This window comes from Anolis carolinensis, chromosome 5, assembly GCF_035594765.1.
Source record: "Anolis carolinensis isolate JA03-04 chromosome 5, rAnoCar3.1.pri, whole genome shotgun sequence".
Lineage (NCBI taxonomy): Eukaryota > Metazoa > Chordata > Lepidosauria > Squamata > Dactyloidae > Anolis > Anolis carolinensis.
In genome coordinates, this window is record NC_085845.1 from 81,063,566 (window position 1) to 81,079,221 (window position 15,656).

Sequence of the window (15,656 nt, forward strand, 5' to 3'; positions counted from 1 at the left end):
GGGAAAATTTACTCCACCTTCACATGGGGGTAATCTTGCATACAGAGAGGGATACATCAGCACTGATAATACCACATTGCAAACAACTCATGTATTTCAGAATGTCATTAATGTGAGTTCCATAAATAGAAAAAGGCAGCAGTAAATCATCTCAAATTACCATTATTCACAGGAATCTCAGTATCTTAATACAGCTTATAGTCCTAAACTATGGATATTTGCTCCAAAGTAAGACACAGGATTCTGTTTTCTCCTTATAACGTGTTTAGTAGTATGCCACATAAAATATCATATGAAAAGGAAATAATCTCAGGAAATTAACAATAGTTTAAAGTATTTTATATTTATTTCCTAATAATAGGGGTGGGGAGGCTAAAATTACAAGGCATAAATTTGAAATGGGCAGCTAGATGTGCCAAATCTTTGTCACAGCCTTCTTATACGACCCAACCTAGGCATTCTTCCTAATAGCATCTTTTCCTTCATGCTATTGTGCAGTCCCTTGAGACAAAGCTTGCCTTTTAACTCCCTGTCCTACATCAACAAAGACATCAACAGCTTTTTCCCATACTATATACTTCAGTTGGTTTATTAATGTACTCAATCCAAAACAGAAATAGGAGTGAGTAGCTGAAAATATCCTTTGCCAAATCTTTACAGCTGATGCTGCTGGATGGGTGTGTAGGTTAAACAGCAGTTTGCTTGTGCGTCTATTCTAGTGAGAGGAACCAGTGTCCTCAACTTCTCCCTCAATTCATAAAATGTTGCTAACAAAAGACCCTCCTCATGAATGTATAACAGAGCAACTCTTCAGCAGTGGTGCGATCCAGCAAGTAGCCCAAAGTGATGAAAGGAACAAAATACACAGACCAATGTTATATCTTCCAAAGAAGGCTGTTCTTTGTAGTAAAATAATATTGTTGCACTATGTACAATAACAAAATTTCTATAATGCAAACAAATATAGTAGTTTTAACATGCAGAAGCCTTCAAGCACAGGATCTTTAAAACACAAGGCTTTTCTCAAACAGGTTTAACTCAGACTGACGTTTACCTTACATCAGTGGTTCTTAACCTGTGGGCTGTGGCCCAGCAGTGGGCCATGAGAATGAAAATTTGGTCTGCGAACCTCCTTCCTCTTTATTTTATTTAATTTTAATGTATTTATTTCTGCTCCTTTCTCCAGAGCTGACCATTGCATTGGATAGACCACATCAGATCTAGATTATTAAATATGGTTTTCTATGGCTGAGCAGATGGAAACTACTGGATGGCATATGTTCTGTATCAGAAACTAAAGCTGATGTGGTCTATCCAATGCAATTTTCTGAATCAGCACCCCAGATAACCAAACCTAATCGTAAGTTGACCAAAAACTGATTCGTAACCCTTTTGGTACTAATGTTGGAGAGCGATCCCTGGTCAAAGTGGTCCCCAGTCAAGTAGGCCCTGGTCAAAAAAAGGTTGGGAACCACTGCCTTAAATTGACTAAGGGGTTCCCTCACTGAGGCAAAAACTACCACCCACAGGCTTTGCCGTACTCACTCTCCTCAGAGCGAAGCTAGGTTTGGTCCACTCGCTCTAATTGGCTTCAGCCTACACTTTTGTAATAAAAAATACCCAGGTAAAATTTACTATTTCTGTCAGAACTAGTGTAATCCACTTCTCCCTCAATTTATAAAACTCTGCTATAAATTAATTACTTACCAGATAAATAAATAGAAAATCAAAAAGTAATGATTGAAATTGCACAGGCATCTGCAACCCTCAAGATGTTAGAAGACCAGTAAGTTGTAGCATAACTAATTATGAGGAACTAGCTGTACCCAGCCACATGTTGCTGTGGTCCAGTTTGGTTAAATAAATAAAAAATCAGGAAAGAGTTCTTTCTCCTACCCTAGACCTTCCACAGATATATAAAGAGAAGCTTTGAACAGGATGATAAAACATGCGGGTGTCCTCTGAGCAGCATCCTTGCTGATGGCTAGTTCTCTCACATCAGACTCAGCAAGGCTATTCAATGCTTATCAAGCTGGCCAATTGCAATATTTCTTGCAGTAAATAAAGAACACCACTCAGAAAACAGTGGAATATCAGACATGAAACAATGAGGGCCAGCTAACACCTCCCAACAAAGGATTCCCCCAGGCAGAAGTGGCCAGGGTTTGAAGCAGCAAGGCTAATTAATGCTGATCAAGTTGGCCAATTGCTGTATTTCTTGCAGTAAATAAAGAACACCACTCAGAGAACAGTGGAATGCCAGATATGAAACAATCAGGGCCAGCTGACACCTTCCCACAAAGGATTCTGAAGTCGCTCCTGACACCCTTTCCGTGGCTAGGCCTCAGAGCCTCAGCCTCACATAACTCCTCGTGAGTGGCGAGGAGGTAGGTCTAGCCTTCCCTTGTGGCCCAGTCACACCAGTTGCTAAAGGTTGGAAACTGCTGGACCGTTGCTTGCATTGTTGCTAAAGGGAGGAGCCATCTGTTACGACGGTTGCTAAAGGAGGAGGGGAGTACTTGTCCGTTTCTAAGGGGTGGAGCTGTCTGTTAGGACGGTAGCTAAGGGAGAAGGAGACTGATTGGCTGTTGCTTAAGGGTATTATTTTACCTTTCTGAGGTGTCTCAGGTTTGTGAGAGTAGGCTTAAAACACACAGCAGTTTGAATGCTGTGTTGTGTCCAAATTTCATAGCATTCTGTGGAGTAGTTTGGGAGATATGAAGTCCCTCACTGATGGACGTTACATTTGTATTTATATAGATGCTGACAGTTGCCATTCAGTATCTGGAGAGCTAGATGCTTTCCATTGTTAGCTTAAATCCATTTGAAGAAGATCAATTAAATCAATGGATTTTTCCAAGTTTCCATTATTTTAAATACTTTAATATATCTGTGACTAACAATTAGTCCTAAACTATACTTCTTGATACTCTTTGTTAATTTTGCTATATGCAGTTGGAATATAACAAATCAGGTGTCTGAGAACAAGTTGTACTGGAGAAGCAATCTGACATTAGAAGCACCCTCCATCATTATCACAACTCTGCTGCTTTAGAGAGGCAGAGAGATACACATTTTGTTATTTAAAAAAATAACCTACTGGTTCTAGTCCAGGAGATCAAATAATTTATTACATAAGTGGGCAATACTTTTAGTAAGACTAACCAGCATCAGAAAAATCAACTTTATAATATTAGTATCAAATGTATATAATAAAATAGTGATACAAAGGCAGAATGTGATATAAATTTTCTTCTGCCTAAATATTGAAAAGTATATGCAACAGTGCCCTCTGCAGGATGGGACATGGTAAATTAGTTGACATTTCAAAGAGGAACTTCAGTAAAAACTTTGTTAAAAATACTTTGTTGAAACAAGACTTCCTTTTATAGTTTATTTTTAAAAAGACAAAGAGATTTTCCCCACATCCGATATATACTTTTATTAGAACAAAATTCAAATATTAAACGGTATAACTTAGGGTGCCGTGGCAATTTCCAGGCATCATAATGATTTTAGTCTGTGAATGCAGGCTCAACTCCACAACTGTTATGCCTGGATATTTGTACATCCCCACCCCATTAACAGTTATTATAGCTGCTTATGACAGGTGAAATTAAATGTACTCATTTAGGAAAAAAAACTAACTAGCTTTGATTTTATGTTTTATGTGTTATTGAAACCGTGTTTTTAACTATTTCGTTACTTTTATTGTTTTTATTTTATCTATGTTTTGTTTTGATGAAATTTTTGTATTGGTATCTAGGGGCATTGGCTCCATGTGTAAGCCGCCCCGAGTCCCATTTGGGAGATGGTGGTGGGGTACAAAAATAAAGTTGTTGTTGTTGTTGTTGTTGTTGTTGTTATTATTATTATTATTGCTTTCACTTCTAAATACATTTCTGTAGTATGAATCATGAATTTCCAGCAGCGGCCTAAATTAAGTAAGTAATTTTATTGCTATCATACCTTTCTCTCAACACAGGATCCAAAGTGGCATACAACAATATAATTTAAAAGCTTTCAGTACAAAAGTTAAAATAAAATTCAATCTAATTTCTATTTTAAAACCACAAAATAAAAGCAGTTTCTAAAAACACACAGGTTGGTTGACATGTGTCTGCACATGCAATATTACCCTAGTACTCTGGTTTCTCTTCAGATCGTATAAATATTACCCTAGTAGAATTAAATGCTTTACCTGTATAGTTATGCTGGTAGTTGAGAGAAAGGAACCTGATAGGCAGCAAGTATGCTGCATAGTCTCTAGCTAGCTAGTACTGGGAGATCTGGGTCCTCTGCCCTCTCCTGGATACTAACTGGACATGACAGCTTACTTACTTAGGTGATCACTCATAGCCCGAGGATTATGGCCCTCCAAATTTAGTGTCAAGTATTATGGCCCTCCAAATTTAGTGTCTTGGTGGATGCGTGGTAGCTGTGGAGACCTATTCTTGACCTACATGTTCTTCTGCAGTGAAGACATCGGTTTCCAGATGGAAGGCGGTCCCGATCAGGGTTGGCTTGATGCGCCTTCCTCTTGGCACGTTTCTCCCTTAAGCCCTCCATTAGTGCCTCTTTGAATTCCATAGCACTGCTGGTCACAGCTGACCTCCAGTTAGAGCACTCAAAGGACAGGGCTTGCCAGTTCTTGGTGTCTATGCCACAGTTTTTAAGGTTGGCTTTGAGCCCACCTTTAAAGCTCTTTTCCTGCCCACCAACATTACGTTTCTCGTTCTTGAGTTGGGAGTATAGTAACTGCTTTGGGAAACAATGATCAGGCATTAGGACAACGTGGTCAATCCAGCGGAGTTGATGGCATAGGAGCATCTGTTCAGTGCTAGTAGTGTTTACTTTTTCCAGCACGCTGAAATTTGTCCGCCTGTCTTCTTTTGATTTTCAGGATTTTTCGGAGGCAATGCTGATGGAATTTTTCCAGGAATTGAGCGTGACGTCTGTAGACAGTGCATGTTTCGCAGGCATATAGCAGGGTTGGGAGGATAATAGCTTTATAAACAAGCACCTTGGTATCCCTATGGATGTCCCGATCCTCAAACACTTTCTGCTTCATTCGGATAAATGCTGTACTCGCAGATCTCAGGCGGTGTTGTATTTCAGCATCAATGTTGATTTTTGTGGAGGGGTGGCTACCAAGGTAGCAGAAATGGCCAACATTTTCTAATGTTACACCATGAAGCTGTATTCCTGGTATTGTAGAGGGATTGGCTGACGACTGGTTTTCTTGATGTTCAATGAGAGGCCAAGCTTCTCGTATGCTTCTGCAAAGGTATTTACGTGGACATTCCAACACATAGAAAGGATGGGCATATGGCACTGGATGTACCAACACAACAGGCAGAAGGGATAGGCCTTGGAAAGAGAGCAAAGAAGATGGGACACACCACACCAAAGACATACTGAAGGCAGACACCATACACAAAAGAAGAGAAACTGAGTGATTGGACACACCACAGCAAACATGTCTACACAACACCCCACGCACAGAAGGGATGGACATATGGCACTGGATGTACAGACACAACACCATAAAAAGAGGGCAAGAGAGATGGGACACCCTACACCAAAGTCATACAGAAAGAAAACACTATACACACAAGGAGAGAGAGATTGGAGACACCACACCAAACAAATCTACACAACACCCTATGTGCAGAAAGGATGGACATATAGCACCGGATGCACCAATAGGCAGAAGGGCTAGGCCTTGGGAAGAGACCAAAGGATATGGGACACAAGGCACCAAAGGCACACTGAAGGAAGATACCATGCACACAAGAAGAAAAGGAGAGAGCGATTGGACACACCACCCCAAACTCATCTACACAACACCCTACACACAGAAGGGATGGACATATGGTGCCAGATGCACCAACACAATAGGCAAAAGGGAAGAGAGCAAAGGAGATGGGACACAAGGCACCAAAGGCACACTGTAGAAGTTTAATTGTAGGTTAGTATTGTAGCTATAAAGTGTGTTGTACATCTGATTCGTTGAATTTTTGCATGGTGTTGTATATGTGTTTGATTCATTCTCCCTAAATATTTTATATTTCCAATGTGTGTGTGTGTGTCTGGATATATAAAATGATATTTAGAGAGAACAAACTAGTAAAGCTGCCTACTATTCCATCATTCATAAACAGATATACATATACGTGAATGATGAAATTGCATGCGGCTTTCCCTGCTTTGACTCAGCCCATCTGCCTCCAATGTGACCCGGGATCAATCGATTAATTCCCCATCCAGCAAATTCTGGTGCACTTGCCAAGACATTGCCCTGCCCTTCCATTTGGGGCCAGAAAAAGAGAAATAATTCACCCTTAGTCTGGCTAGAACCACAGTTTCTCTCCAAAGGACAAATCTTTCTTTCCTGCCCATCAAAACAGGTCAGAATAGACGTGGAAAGAGCTGCTGAGGGTATCATTGATTGTGATAGGGTTCGCTATTCTCCCCAGTTTCTCATTTCCACAAGGAACATATCCCCCAGCAAAGCATTTATAAACACACACACAAACAGTTCTTTAAAAATGCAGATTTTATTTACACAGCCATGCCATCATGGTCACAGCATGATCTTAACGTGACACAGTGTAATGACACAAATTTTTGCATAAACCAGCATTTTCATTCCTCTTAGGCCTTGCCTACACTGTCAATTTAATGCAGTTCAAACTGTATTATATGGTTAATGTAGATTAATATAACTGCATTAAATTGCATTATATGAGCCGACACTCACCATATAACGCAGTTTGAACTGCGATATATATGGCAATGTAGATGGGGCCTGAGTTGCAGGTCCTGAGTGGTTTGGGTCTCCCTCCCCCTCCCCAAAGTAATCCAAGGAAAGCACCAAATTAAAAAGAAAAGGATATATTTATAATAATCAGAACAGATATTAAAAATTACAATATTAGATGATACAATTATATAAGCTAAACTACAAAAAAAGAAAGAAAACAGAGCGTATGGGATACTCTAACTGTGCTGCTCAAGGGCGGTTGTTCTCCTCCAAGGCTGAGCTAAGAGTCCTAGGATTTGCGGTGGAGGGAAACCTTGGAATCCCTCCGCCAGAGATGCCTGGGCCTCCCTCCACTGTAAGTCCAGGACTATATTTGCACCAACTACGGCCTCTTCCACACTGCCCCTTATCCCAGGATCTGATCTCAGATTATTTGGCTCAAATAATCCAGTTTAAAGCAGATAATCTGGGATCCGATCCTGCGAAATAGGACAGTGTAAATCTCCCTTACATTGTTGCACTGTCATCTTCTCTCACTTCTCCCTCTTAGGCCCTGTCTAAACTCCCATATAATCCATTTTGAACCACGGATAATATGCATTCTGAAACAGGATTATATGGCGGTATAGATGAGGCCAACAGCTTTACCTACACTGTCATCTCATGCAGTTTGAATTGTATTATACATTCAGTACAGACTCAGGTTGGATCTACACTCCCTATACACAAGGATCTGATCCCAGACTATCTGCTTTTCCCAGATGCAGATAATCTGGGATCAGATCCTGAGATAGAGGGCAGTATAAACCCAGCCTCATATGCAGTTCAAACTGCATGAAAGGATCAGTGTCGATGGGGCCTGATAAGCAGGTCCTGGCGGTTTGGGTCTTCCTCTCCAAAGGAATCCATGGAAAGTGCTAAATTAAAAAGAAAGGGTTACATTTATTCTAATCACATATTAAATAATACAGTATTAGTCTAGACAATTATATCATCTTAAATTACAATAAACAGAGAGTGGGGGGATTCTCTCACTATGCTGTTCAAGGGCGGCTCTTCCCCTCCAGCCCTGGGCTGAGTCCTGGGGTTTGCAGAGGAGGGAAGAGGGCCTTAGAAACCCTCCGCAAAGAGAGGCCTGGGCCTCTCTCCTCTGCCAGTCCCGGATTCACAGGAGGCAGCCATAACAGCCAAAGGGGAAGAGCAGCGCTTTCACAGGGGAGTGGAGTCCTCTCCCACACAAGACAATAACAATACATTAAAAAACAACACATACAAATTTTAAAATTTTACAATAAAACAAAAAAAGAAGTCCGGCCCTGCAAGAACCACAGAGTGGTGTCAGTAGAGTCCGCTGCCCCTCCTCCTCCTCCTTACTGGCCCCCGGCAGCCAGGCCTCCTTCTAGGTGAATCCAGGTGAGGGGGGCAGGTAGGGGGGGGTAGGGGAGCCCAAGGGGGATCTCAGCCCATCGGGAGACACAGCACCAGGGAAGGAGTAATGGCCACCTTTCTATACCATACAGTACAAGTATATGCCTTTTTACAGAAAAGTCTGGGATGGTATAAGATTCTCTCCAAAGGAATGGACCATTCATACCCCAAGTTAGGGCTCAGGAGAGGAAGGCTCCCTCTGAAGACCTGACCCAATCGCCTCAAACATTACACTGCCAAATAATGCAGTTTGAACTGATAAGTAAAGGTAAAGGTTTCCCCTGACGTTAAGTCCAGTCATGTCTGACTCTGGGGTTTGGTGCTCATCTCCATTTCTAAGCCGAAGAGCCGGCGTTGTCCGTAGACACCTCCAAGGTTATGTGGCCGGCATGACTGCATGGAGCGCTGTTACCTTCTCGCTGGAGCGGTACCTATTGATCTACTCACATTGGCATGTTTTCAAACTGCTAGGTTGGCAGGAGCTGGAGCTAACAGCGGCCGCTCACGCGGGTTTGAACCTGGGACCTTTCGGTCTCCAGCTCAGTGCTTTAACTTATATATATATATATATATATATATATATATATATATATATATATCGTGTCAGGAGCAACTTGAGTCACTTCTGGAGTGAGAGAATTGGCTGTCTACAAGGACGTTGCCCAGGAGACGCCCGGATGTTTTGATGTTTTTCCCATCCTTGTGGGAGGCTTCTCTCATGTCCCCGCATGGAGCTGGAACTGATAGAGGGAGCTCATCCGCACTCTCCCCGGGTGGGATTTGAACCTGGCAGCTTTCAGGTCAGCGACCCAACCTTCAAGTCACTTAGTCCACTATGTCATCTGGGGGCTCCGATATACATATATGCTCAGTACAGACCCATATAATGCAGTTTGGTACAGTTCAAAAGGAATTATATGGGTTTACACTGACTATATAACGTAATACATACTGCATTGTATGGCAGTGTAGATCCAGTCTCAGTTTACTGCCATATCTCTACAATAATCTTTATATAAGGGATTGTTCATTCAAATATTCATTTAAACTGGTAGCACCTTCAAATATGACAATAAAAAGATAGGAGATGCACAACATCCCACATCAGAGATGGGTTTCTGGGTCCTGGAGGGGAGCCACAAGCACAAAAGAAGGCACTGGGGCCTGCAAAGTTAAATGAAGATTTGAATATACAATGCCTGATATAAAGCTTATTGTGAAGATATGACAGGTGTCATCGAGGAAGATTGAATCAGGTAAATAGAATCAGAAGGCGGTTCCACAAAATGGAAAAATCTGCACCAACCTGGGTTCTGCACACCAGCCCCAAAAGCCCACGCTTTCCATGGGGGGTATCTAGATGTCCTCCCAGTACCTTCCGGGGAACACCAAGACACCTCAACCACCCCCCAAAAAGACTTAAAAAATAAAATAACTTACTTGGCTGGCATTAAATTGTTGCTGGACTCTCCTGGTATGTAGAAATGATGTGTCAGGAGAAGAGGGGGCAGGAGCAATTTTCCTCCCCCCCCCCTTCTCCTGGCACATGATTTTTATGCGCCAAGAGAGCTCTAGTAACAGTTTAATGCCAGCCAGTTGAGTTATTTTTTAAAGCCCTTTTTGGGGGTTGGGGTTGGGGTTGGGGAGGGGCTTCCTCCCTCCTCCTTCACATCCTCCTTTCCCTTCCTCCATCCTCCCTTCCTTCTCTCCCTCTATTCCTCCTACAACCCTTCTTACCTGCTCCCTCCCTCCTATCCTCCTCCTTCCCTTCTCCATTGCTTCCTCTTTTCCCTCATTCCTCCATTTCCTCTCTCCTCCCTTGCCCCCTCCCTCCCTTACCAGTCCATCAGGCAGGTGGTTCCTTGGTGTATTCTGGGGAGTACCGCCTGCAGGGCGCCACCAAGTGCCGAAGAGCAGCCCGCAGCCCATGTCAGGAGTGGAGGGCAGAGGCCCTGGCAAGGATGGCTTTGTTCTCCCTGCCAACTCGCCTGACTTCAGGGTCACGGTCGGCAAGGAGGTTCATCAGCCCTGGAAGGAAGAGAGGAAAGGAGGAGGAAAGGCAGGTCAGCAGGTGAGGGATGGCACATGGACCCCCCCAGGGAGGCGCTCTCCCCAAGGCCCACCACCTCTCAGGCCCCACTTACAGGCCTTGAAGGTGTACATGTTTCTCTTGGCACAGATGTTGCAGTGCTTGTGAAGAACGTGACCTGGCAAGAAGCTTGACAGCGGAGAAGAGAGGGACCACTTCCATGAACAAAGAGCATCCTAAAGCTCCCTGACCCCCATATTAGACCCAAGGAAGGGGGTAGACCCAGAGGAGCCCCAGGGGGTCTTTGCAGGTAGAAGGGAGGGAAGGGGAGGAAGGGGAACCTAAACTTTGCTCTCCCCAAAGAGGCTCAGGATCCCCAGAAGGAGCTCCAAGGGCCATTCAGCAATGGTTTAAAGTGTGTATGTTGGGGGGGGGGGGGGGGCTCTGGGGAAGAGGCCCCTCCTGATGCTCCAAAGGCTGATCTGGAAGCCAGGGGTGGGCACGAAGGGGGTCAAGACCCTCCCGGTACCTTACCGAGCAACATGGCTGCCGCCTTCTTTGCCGATGGACGTTGGCTCTTGAAGAAATGCAGGAAGCCATACACCTGCTCCTCCAACTCTCTCCTGGGGCTGCAGTGCTGGATCTGGAGAAGAGACCAAGGTCAAAAAGGGGGCTCCTTCCGCCCACTGGGCATAAGGCCCCCTTGACTCCCAGGCCTCAGGGTGGGCACTGACCAGGCGCTTGGAGATCTTGTGAAGCAGCTCCTGCAGGCTGATGGTGTCCTCCGCCAGAACGCTGTCCTTCAGGCGCCATTGCAGGACCTCCGCTGCCTCCTTGAGTGTCTCCCTCGCAATCTTCAAAGAAGAGAAGGGAGCTGAGTTAGTCTCACTTGGAGGGCAAGGATCCCTTTCCTTCCTACCTTCCCTCCCTCCTGAGCCCCAGCACTGGGCCTCCCTTCCACCTACCTTGGCCCCATCCTCGTCTTCATCCTCCACATGCACTAGCACCGCCAGGAGGCCATGGATGGTCTGGCGCTCCTCAAGGGGATGTACTGGGCGCCAGAGAAAATACTGGGAGCATTCTAGGGCTGCCTTCCAGATCTTGGCCACCTCCTAAAAGGGGGAAGGAAAGGAGACCTTATTTCCCCCTGTTTCCTCGCATGAAGCCCCTTCTCAGGGCTTGGGGAGAGGGGGGAGCTGGCACCCTCCCCAAAAAGGCCCAAGGGCCAAGACTCACATGGTGGAAGTGAAGGCGGCACCTGGCAGTCAGGTGAACCTTCGCAAGGGCCTGGTCTTCCATATATAGCAGGGGCTCCAGCCGGCCAGCCAGGTCCAGGAACTCCACAGTGATGTTGGTGTGGGGGGATTGCATCCCCCCGAGAACCCTGTCCAGGAGCTCCTGAAGGCCCATGGTCTGCAAAGAGAGAAAAAGGAGGATAAAGTCAAATCACAACTCTGCCTAAGAGGTCCCCTGCAGAGAACTCCTGACTGCAGCCTCCCCCCCCTTGTTTGGGGAAGGAACCTTCCAAGATCTACCATATTGTATGTTCTTCCTGTGATTACAAGAGCAAGGCCTGCTGGGCCTCTCTGTGGTGTGTGGAGCCTGGGCTCTGTCTGGCTTACCTCCCTATAGGTTTTGCAGAGGAGGAGAAGGCCCTGCCTTCTCTGATATTGGATGACCAGGCTGCAATGTTGTAGCCAGGCTGTCAGCAGTGCCCAGGTGGCCCCGGAATGGACCTGCCTGGAATGCCCTCTGCCCATGTTGGTGGTCAGGAAGGCAATGGCAGGGCCAACCGACTCAAGGCTCCTCGGAACCTCCCGTCTCCATGGCAAGAATGGAACCTTTTCAAAGGAAAACAATCACCAGCCTGGAGATGCTCCTGGGAGGGAGGGAGGGAGGGAGCAGAAAGGAAGCAAGGAAGGGTGGCCCCATGCATCTCCCTTTTCTGCTTTTTTTTTTTAAATTTTATTACATTCCAACAATTAACAAAATTTTAGCGATGCATGTCTTATTTCAATATACATAATACCAAAAGTAAGTAATGCTTAAATGACTCTGCACATTTTAAGGTTTTCTTTTAAGGACCCTGGGGAAACTACAACTCCCAGGATTCCGCAGCATTGAGCCACTGCAGTTGAAATGGTGCCTGATTCCTGCTGTTGCCTCAAAGCGTTGGGTGGCAACAGAAGGAATCCCGTTCACGCTTGAAAAGGGCTGTTTGGGATTACAGTTTCCACAAATCCCTCTCAAAAAACTCTCCATTGAGGCATTGGCTTGCTTGTGTATTTATTTATTTTCCTGATTTTCACTCAAGACCGCTAACAAAAGACATCACAGTGCAGCTTAAAACAATGTAGATGCATTTGAAATATAAATATGGAAATTACAAAAGGAATTATTTGTGTTGAACTTGGAGCGTGAACCGTAATCCCTTAAGAAAAAAGCCTTGGCTGGGAATCCCGTCTGCAGTCGGCGGCCATGTTGTCCCTCCTGAAGGGACCGAGGCAGAAGGAAGGGCCTCAAGATGGGGCCCCAGAGCAGGCCCCCCATTCCTTGGAGGTGGCTCTTCTCTTCAAGGCCTTCACATTGGAGAAGTCAGAGAACTCCTGAATGTCATACACATCTCAGGATGGCTGAGCGGAAAAGGAAGAAGGAAGAGAATGGAGGACCTGGTTGTGAGCATTCAAGTCAGAATCCATGAGTGGACATTGAAGGGGAAGAATGACAAGCCCACAGAGAGGAATTTGGACCTGTTTTTCAAAATTTAGGCTCCAGTTTTGTTGTTTTTATTAACATTTTTAAAAGACTACCGTGTTACAAAACCATGCAAACTCCTGAATGGCATAAATATCTTCTCAGAAAAAGCAAATGTAGACAATGGAGGAGCTGGCTGTGAGAATACAAGTTGGAAGCCATGACTGAAAATGGAAGAAGAAATAATGACAATCCCTCAGAGAGGACTTTGGACCTGTTTTTCAAGACTAGACAGCAGTACATGTGAAAAAGAACTTGGAGTCCTTGTGGACAACAAGTTAAACATGAGCCAGCAATGTGATGCGGCTGCTAAGAAAGCCAACGGGATTTTGGCCTGCATCAATAGGGGTATAGTGTCTAGATCCAGGGAAGTCATGCTACCCCTCTATTGTGCCTTGGTCAGACCACACCTGGAATACTGTGTCCAATTTTGGGCACTGCAATTGAAGGGAGATGTTGACAAGCTGGAATGTGTCCAGAGGAGGGCAACTAAAATGATCAAAGGTCTGGAGAACAAGCCCTATGAGGAGAGGCTTAAAAAACTGGACATGTTTAGCCTGCAGAAGAGAAGGCTGAGAGGAGACATGATAGCCATGTACAAATATGTGAGGGGAAGTCATAGGGAGGAGGGAGCAAGCTTGTTTTCTGCTGCCCTGCAGACTAGGACACGGAACAATGGCTTCAAACTACAGGAAAGGAGATTCCACCTGAACATCAGGAAGAACTTCCTCACAGTGAGGGCTGTTCGGCAGTGGAACTCTCTCCCCGGACTGTGGTGGAGGCTCCTTCTTTGGAGGCTTTTAAGGAGAGGCTGGATGGCCATCTGTCAGGGGTGCTTTGAATGCGATTTCCTGCTTCTTGGCAGGGGGTTGGACTGGATGGCCCATGAGGTCTCTTCCAACTCTACTATTCTATGATTCTATGTGTAGTCAATTATTTAGTAGTCAATGTTTTATATATATTGCGATGTTTTGCTGCTAAATTCATAAATATAGTAATTACTACATAACGCTACCATGTATTGAACTACTATTTCTGATTTATTGTAAAACATGATGTTTTGGTGCCTAATTTGTAATATAACATAATTTGACGTTTGATAGGCTTTTCCTTACCAGGGAGCCCCCGGTGACGCAGTGTGTTAAAGTGCTGAGCTGCTGAACTTGCGGACCAAAAGGTCGCAGGTTCAAATCCGGAGAGCGGAGTGAGCGCCCGCTGTTAGCCCCAGCTTCTGCCAACCTAGCAGTTTGAAATCATGCAAATGTGAGTAGATCAATAGGTACTGCTCTGGCGGGAAGGTAACGGTGCTCCATGCATTCATGCCAGCCACATGACCTTGGAGGTGTCTACAAACAACGCTGGCTCTTCGGCTTTGAAATGGAGATGAGCACGAACCCCCAGAGTCGGACACGACTGGACTTAATGTCAGGGTGAAACATTTACCTTTACTAGGCTTTTCCTTAATCCCTCATTATCCAACATTTTCGCTTATCCAATGTTCTGTTGGCCGGTTTATGTTGGATAAGCGAGACTCTAATATATTACTATCTGGCAGACAGTACAGGATGACAAAAACAAGGACAAACAGACAGAGAGACAGAGAGTTATTCCCCCATCCAGGAACAGATATATAAACCTTCCTTGCTTAGTTGCTCCATACCTCACAACCTCTGAGGATGCCTGCCATAGATGTGGGTGAAACATCAGGAGATAATACTTCTGGAACATGGCCATACAGCCTGGAAAACATACAACAACCCTGTGATCCCGGCCATGAAAGCCTTCAACACAACAGAGAGATATATTTTATCCTAGGTAAAGTAAGTAAGTAAGTAAGTAAGTAAGTAAAAGTTTATTTGTATACCGCCCTCTCTCCCAAAAGGGACTCAGGGCGGTTTCCAATATAAAATCAGCATAAAACATTGTACAATAAAACACTGAAAACACTATAAAACGCTATAAGAATTAAAAACAAAAACAAAACATAACAATTGACTAAAACAATCACATAAGCAGAAGGAATATAATCACTCAAATAACATATGAATCTGCAAAGAAAAAAGAAAAAAGACCACTGGGATGGAGGAGAGGATGGCCTGGAGGGACCACTAGAACTAAAATACAGTGTTATATTCTAAGATGCTTTCGGGCAGAGGAATATAGTGCAATGTTTCAAGTCAAAGAGATGGCCTGTGCAACTACTATAGCTATGGGCTCGGTTATCCAAAGGCGCAGCGGAAGAGCCAGGTTTTAAGCAGCTTTTTGAAGGAAGCCAGGGTGGGTGCTTGCCGGATCTCCTCCGGAAAGGAATTCCAGATCCGGGGAGCAACAATAGAAAAGGCCCGCTCCCTCGTCCCCGCCATAGGTTTCACCTGATGTTAAGTCCAGTCGTGTCTGACTCTTGGGGTTGGTGCTCATCTCCATTTCTAAGCCAAAGAGCCGGCGTTGTCCGTAGACACCTCCAAGATTAGGTGGCTGGCATGGCTGTATGGAACGCCGTTACCTTCCTGCTGAAGCGGTACCTATTGATCTACTCACATTTGCATGTTTTCGAACTGCTAGGTTGGCAGAAGCTGGAGCTAACAGCGGGCGCTCACTCCACTCCCCGGATTTGAACCTGGGACCTTTCGGTCTTCTATAACTATATTGAACTCCATGGTTTTGTGTTGATGTGGCATT

The 15,656-nt window shown here is 44.7% G+C and overlaps 1 protein-coding gene across 2 annotated transcripts; it reads right to left on the minus strand.

Annotated features, from left to right (window-relative positions):
- Positions 1-5,862: 5,862 nt before the first annotated feature.
- Positions 5,863-14,166, minus strand: LOC107982948 (uncharacterized). 2 transcript variants are annotated; one of them, XR_010006479.1, is made up of 7 exons: positions 11,460-14,166; positions 11,189-11,335; positions 10,958-11,077; positions 10,758-10,866; positions 10,339-10,412; positions 10,034-10,222; positions 5,863-7,683 (listed from the first exon to the last, which is right to left on the minus strand). XR_010006479.1 is itself a non-coding variant. In XM_062981673.1 (6 exons), exons 1-6 carry the CDS (start codon positions 11,631-11,633, stop codon positions 10,217-10,219), a joined length of 630 nt encoding a protein of 209 aa, XP_062837743.1. In that variant the 5' UTR covers positions 11,634-14,166; the 3' UTR covers positions 9,782-10,216. The 2 variants fall into 2 exon arrangements, 1 of the variants encoding a protein (XP_062837743.1); XM_062981673.1 differs by lacking the exon at positions 5,863-7,683 and having other exon boundaries at positions 9,782-10,222.
- Between the last annotated feature and the right edge of the window lie 1,490 nt (positions 14,167-15,656).

Bases quoted from the DNA above. Each gene is read 5' to 3' on its own strand.
- LOC107982948 (XM_062981673.1), bottom strand. From the start codon at position 11,633: ATGGGCCTTCAGGAGCTCCTGGACAGGGTTCTCGGGGGGATGCAATCC. The intron at 11,078-11,188 runs GTAGGTGGAAGG...TCTTCTTTGAAG, and splicing joins AAGACGAGGATGGGGCCAAG to ATTGCGAGGGAGACACTCAA. The intron at 10,413-10,757 runs GTAAGGTACCGG...TCCGCTGTCAAG, and splicing joins GGCGGCAGCCATGTTGCTCG to CTTCTTGCCAGGTCACGTTC.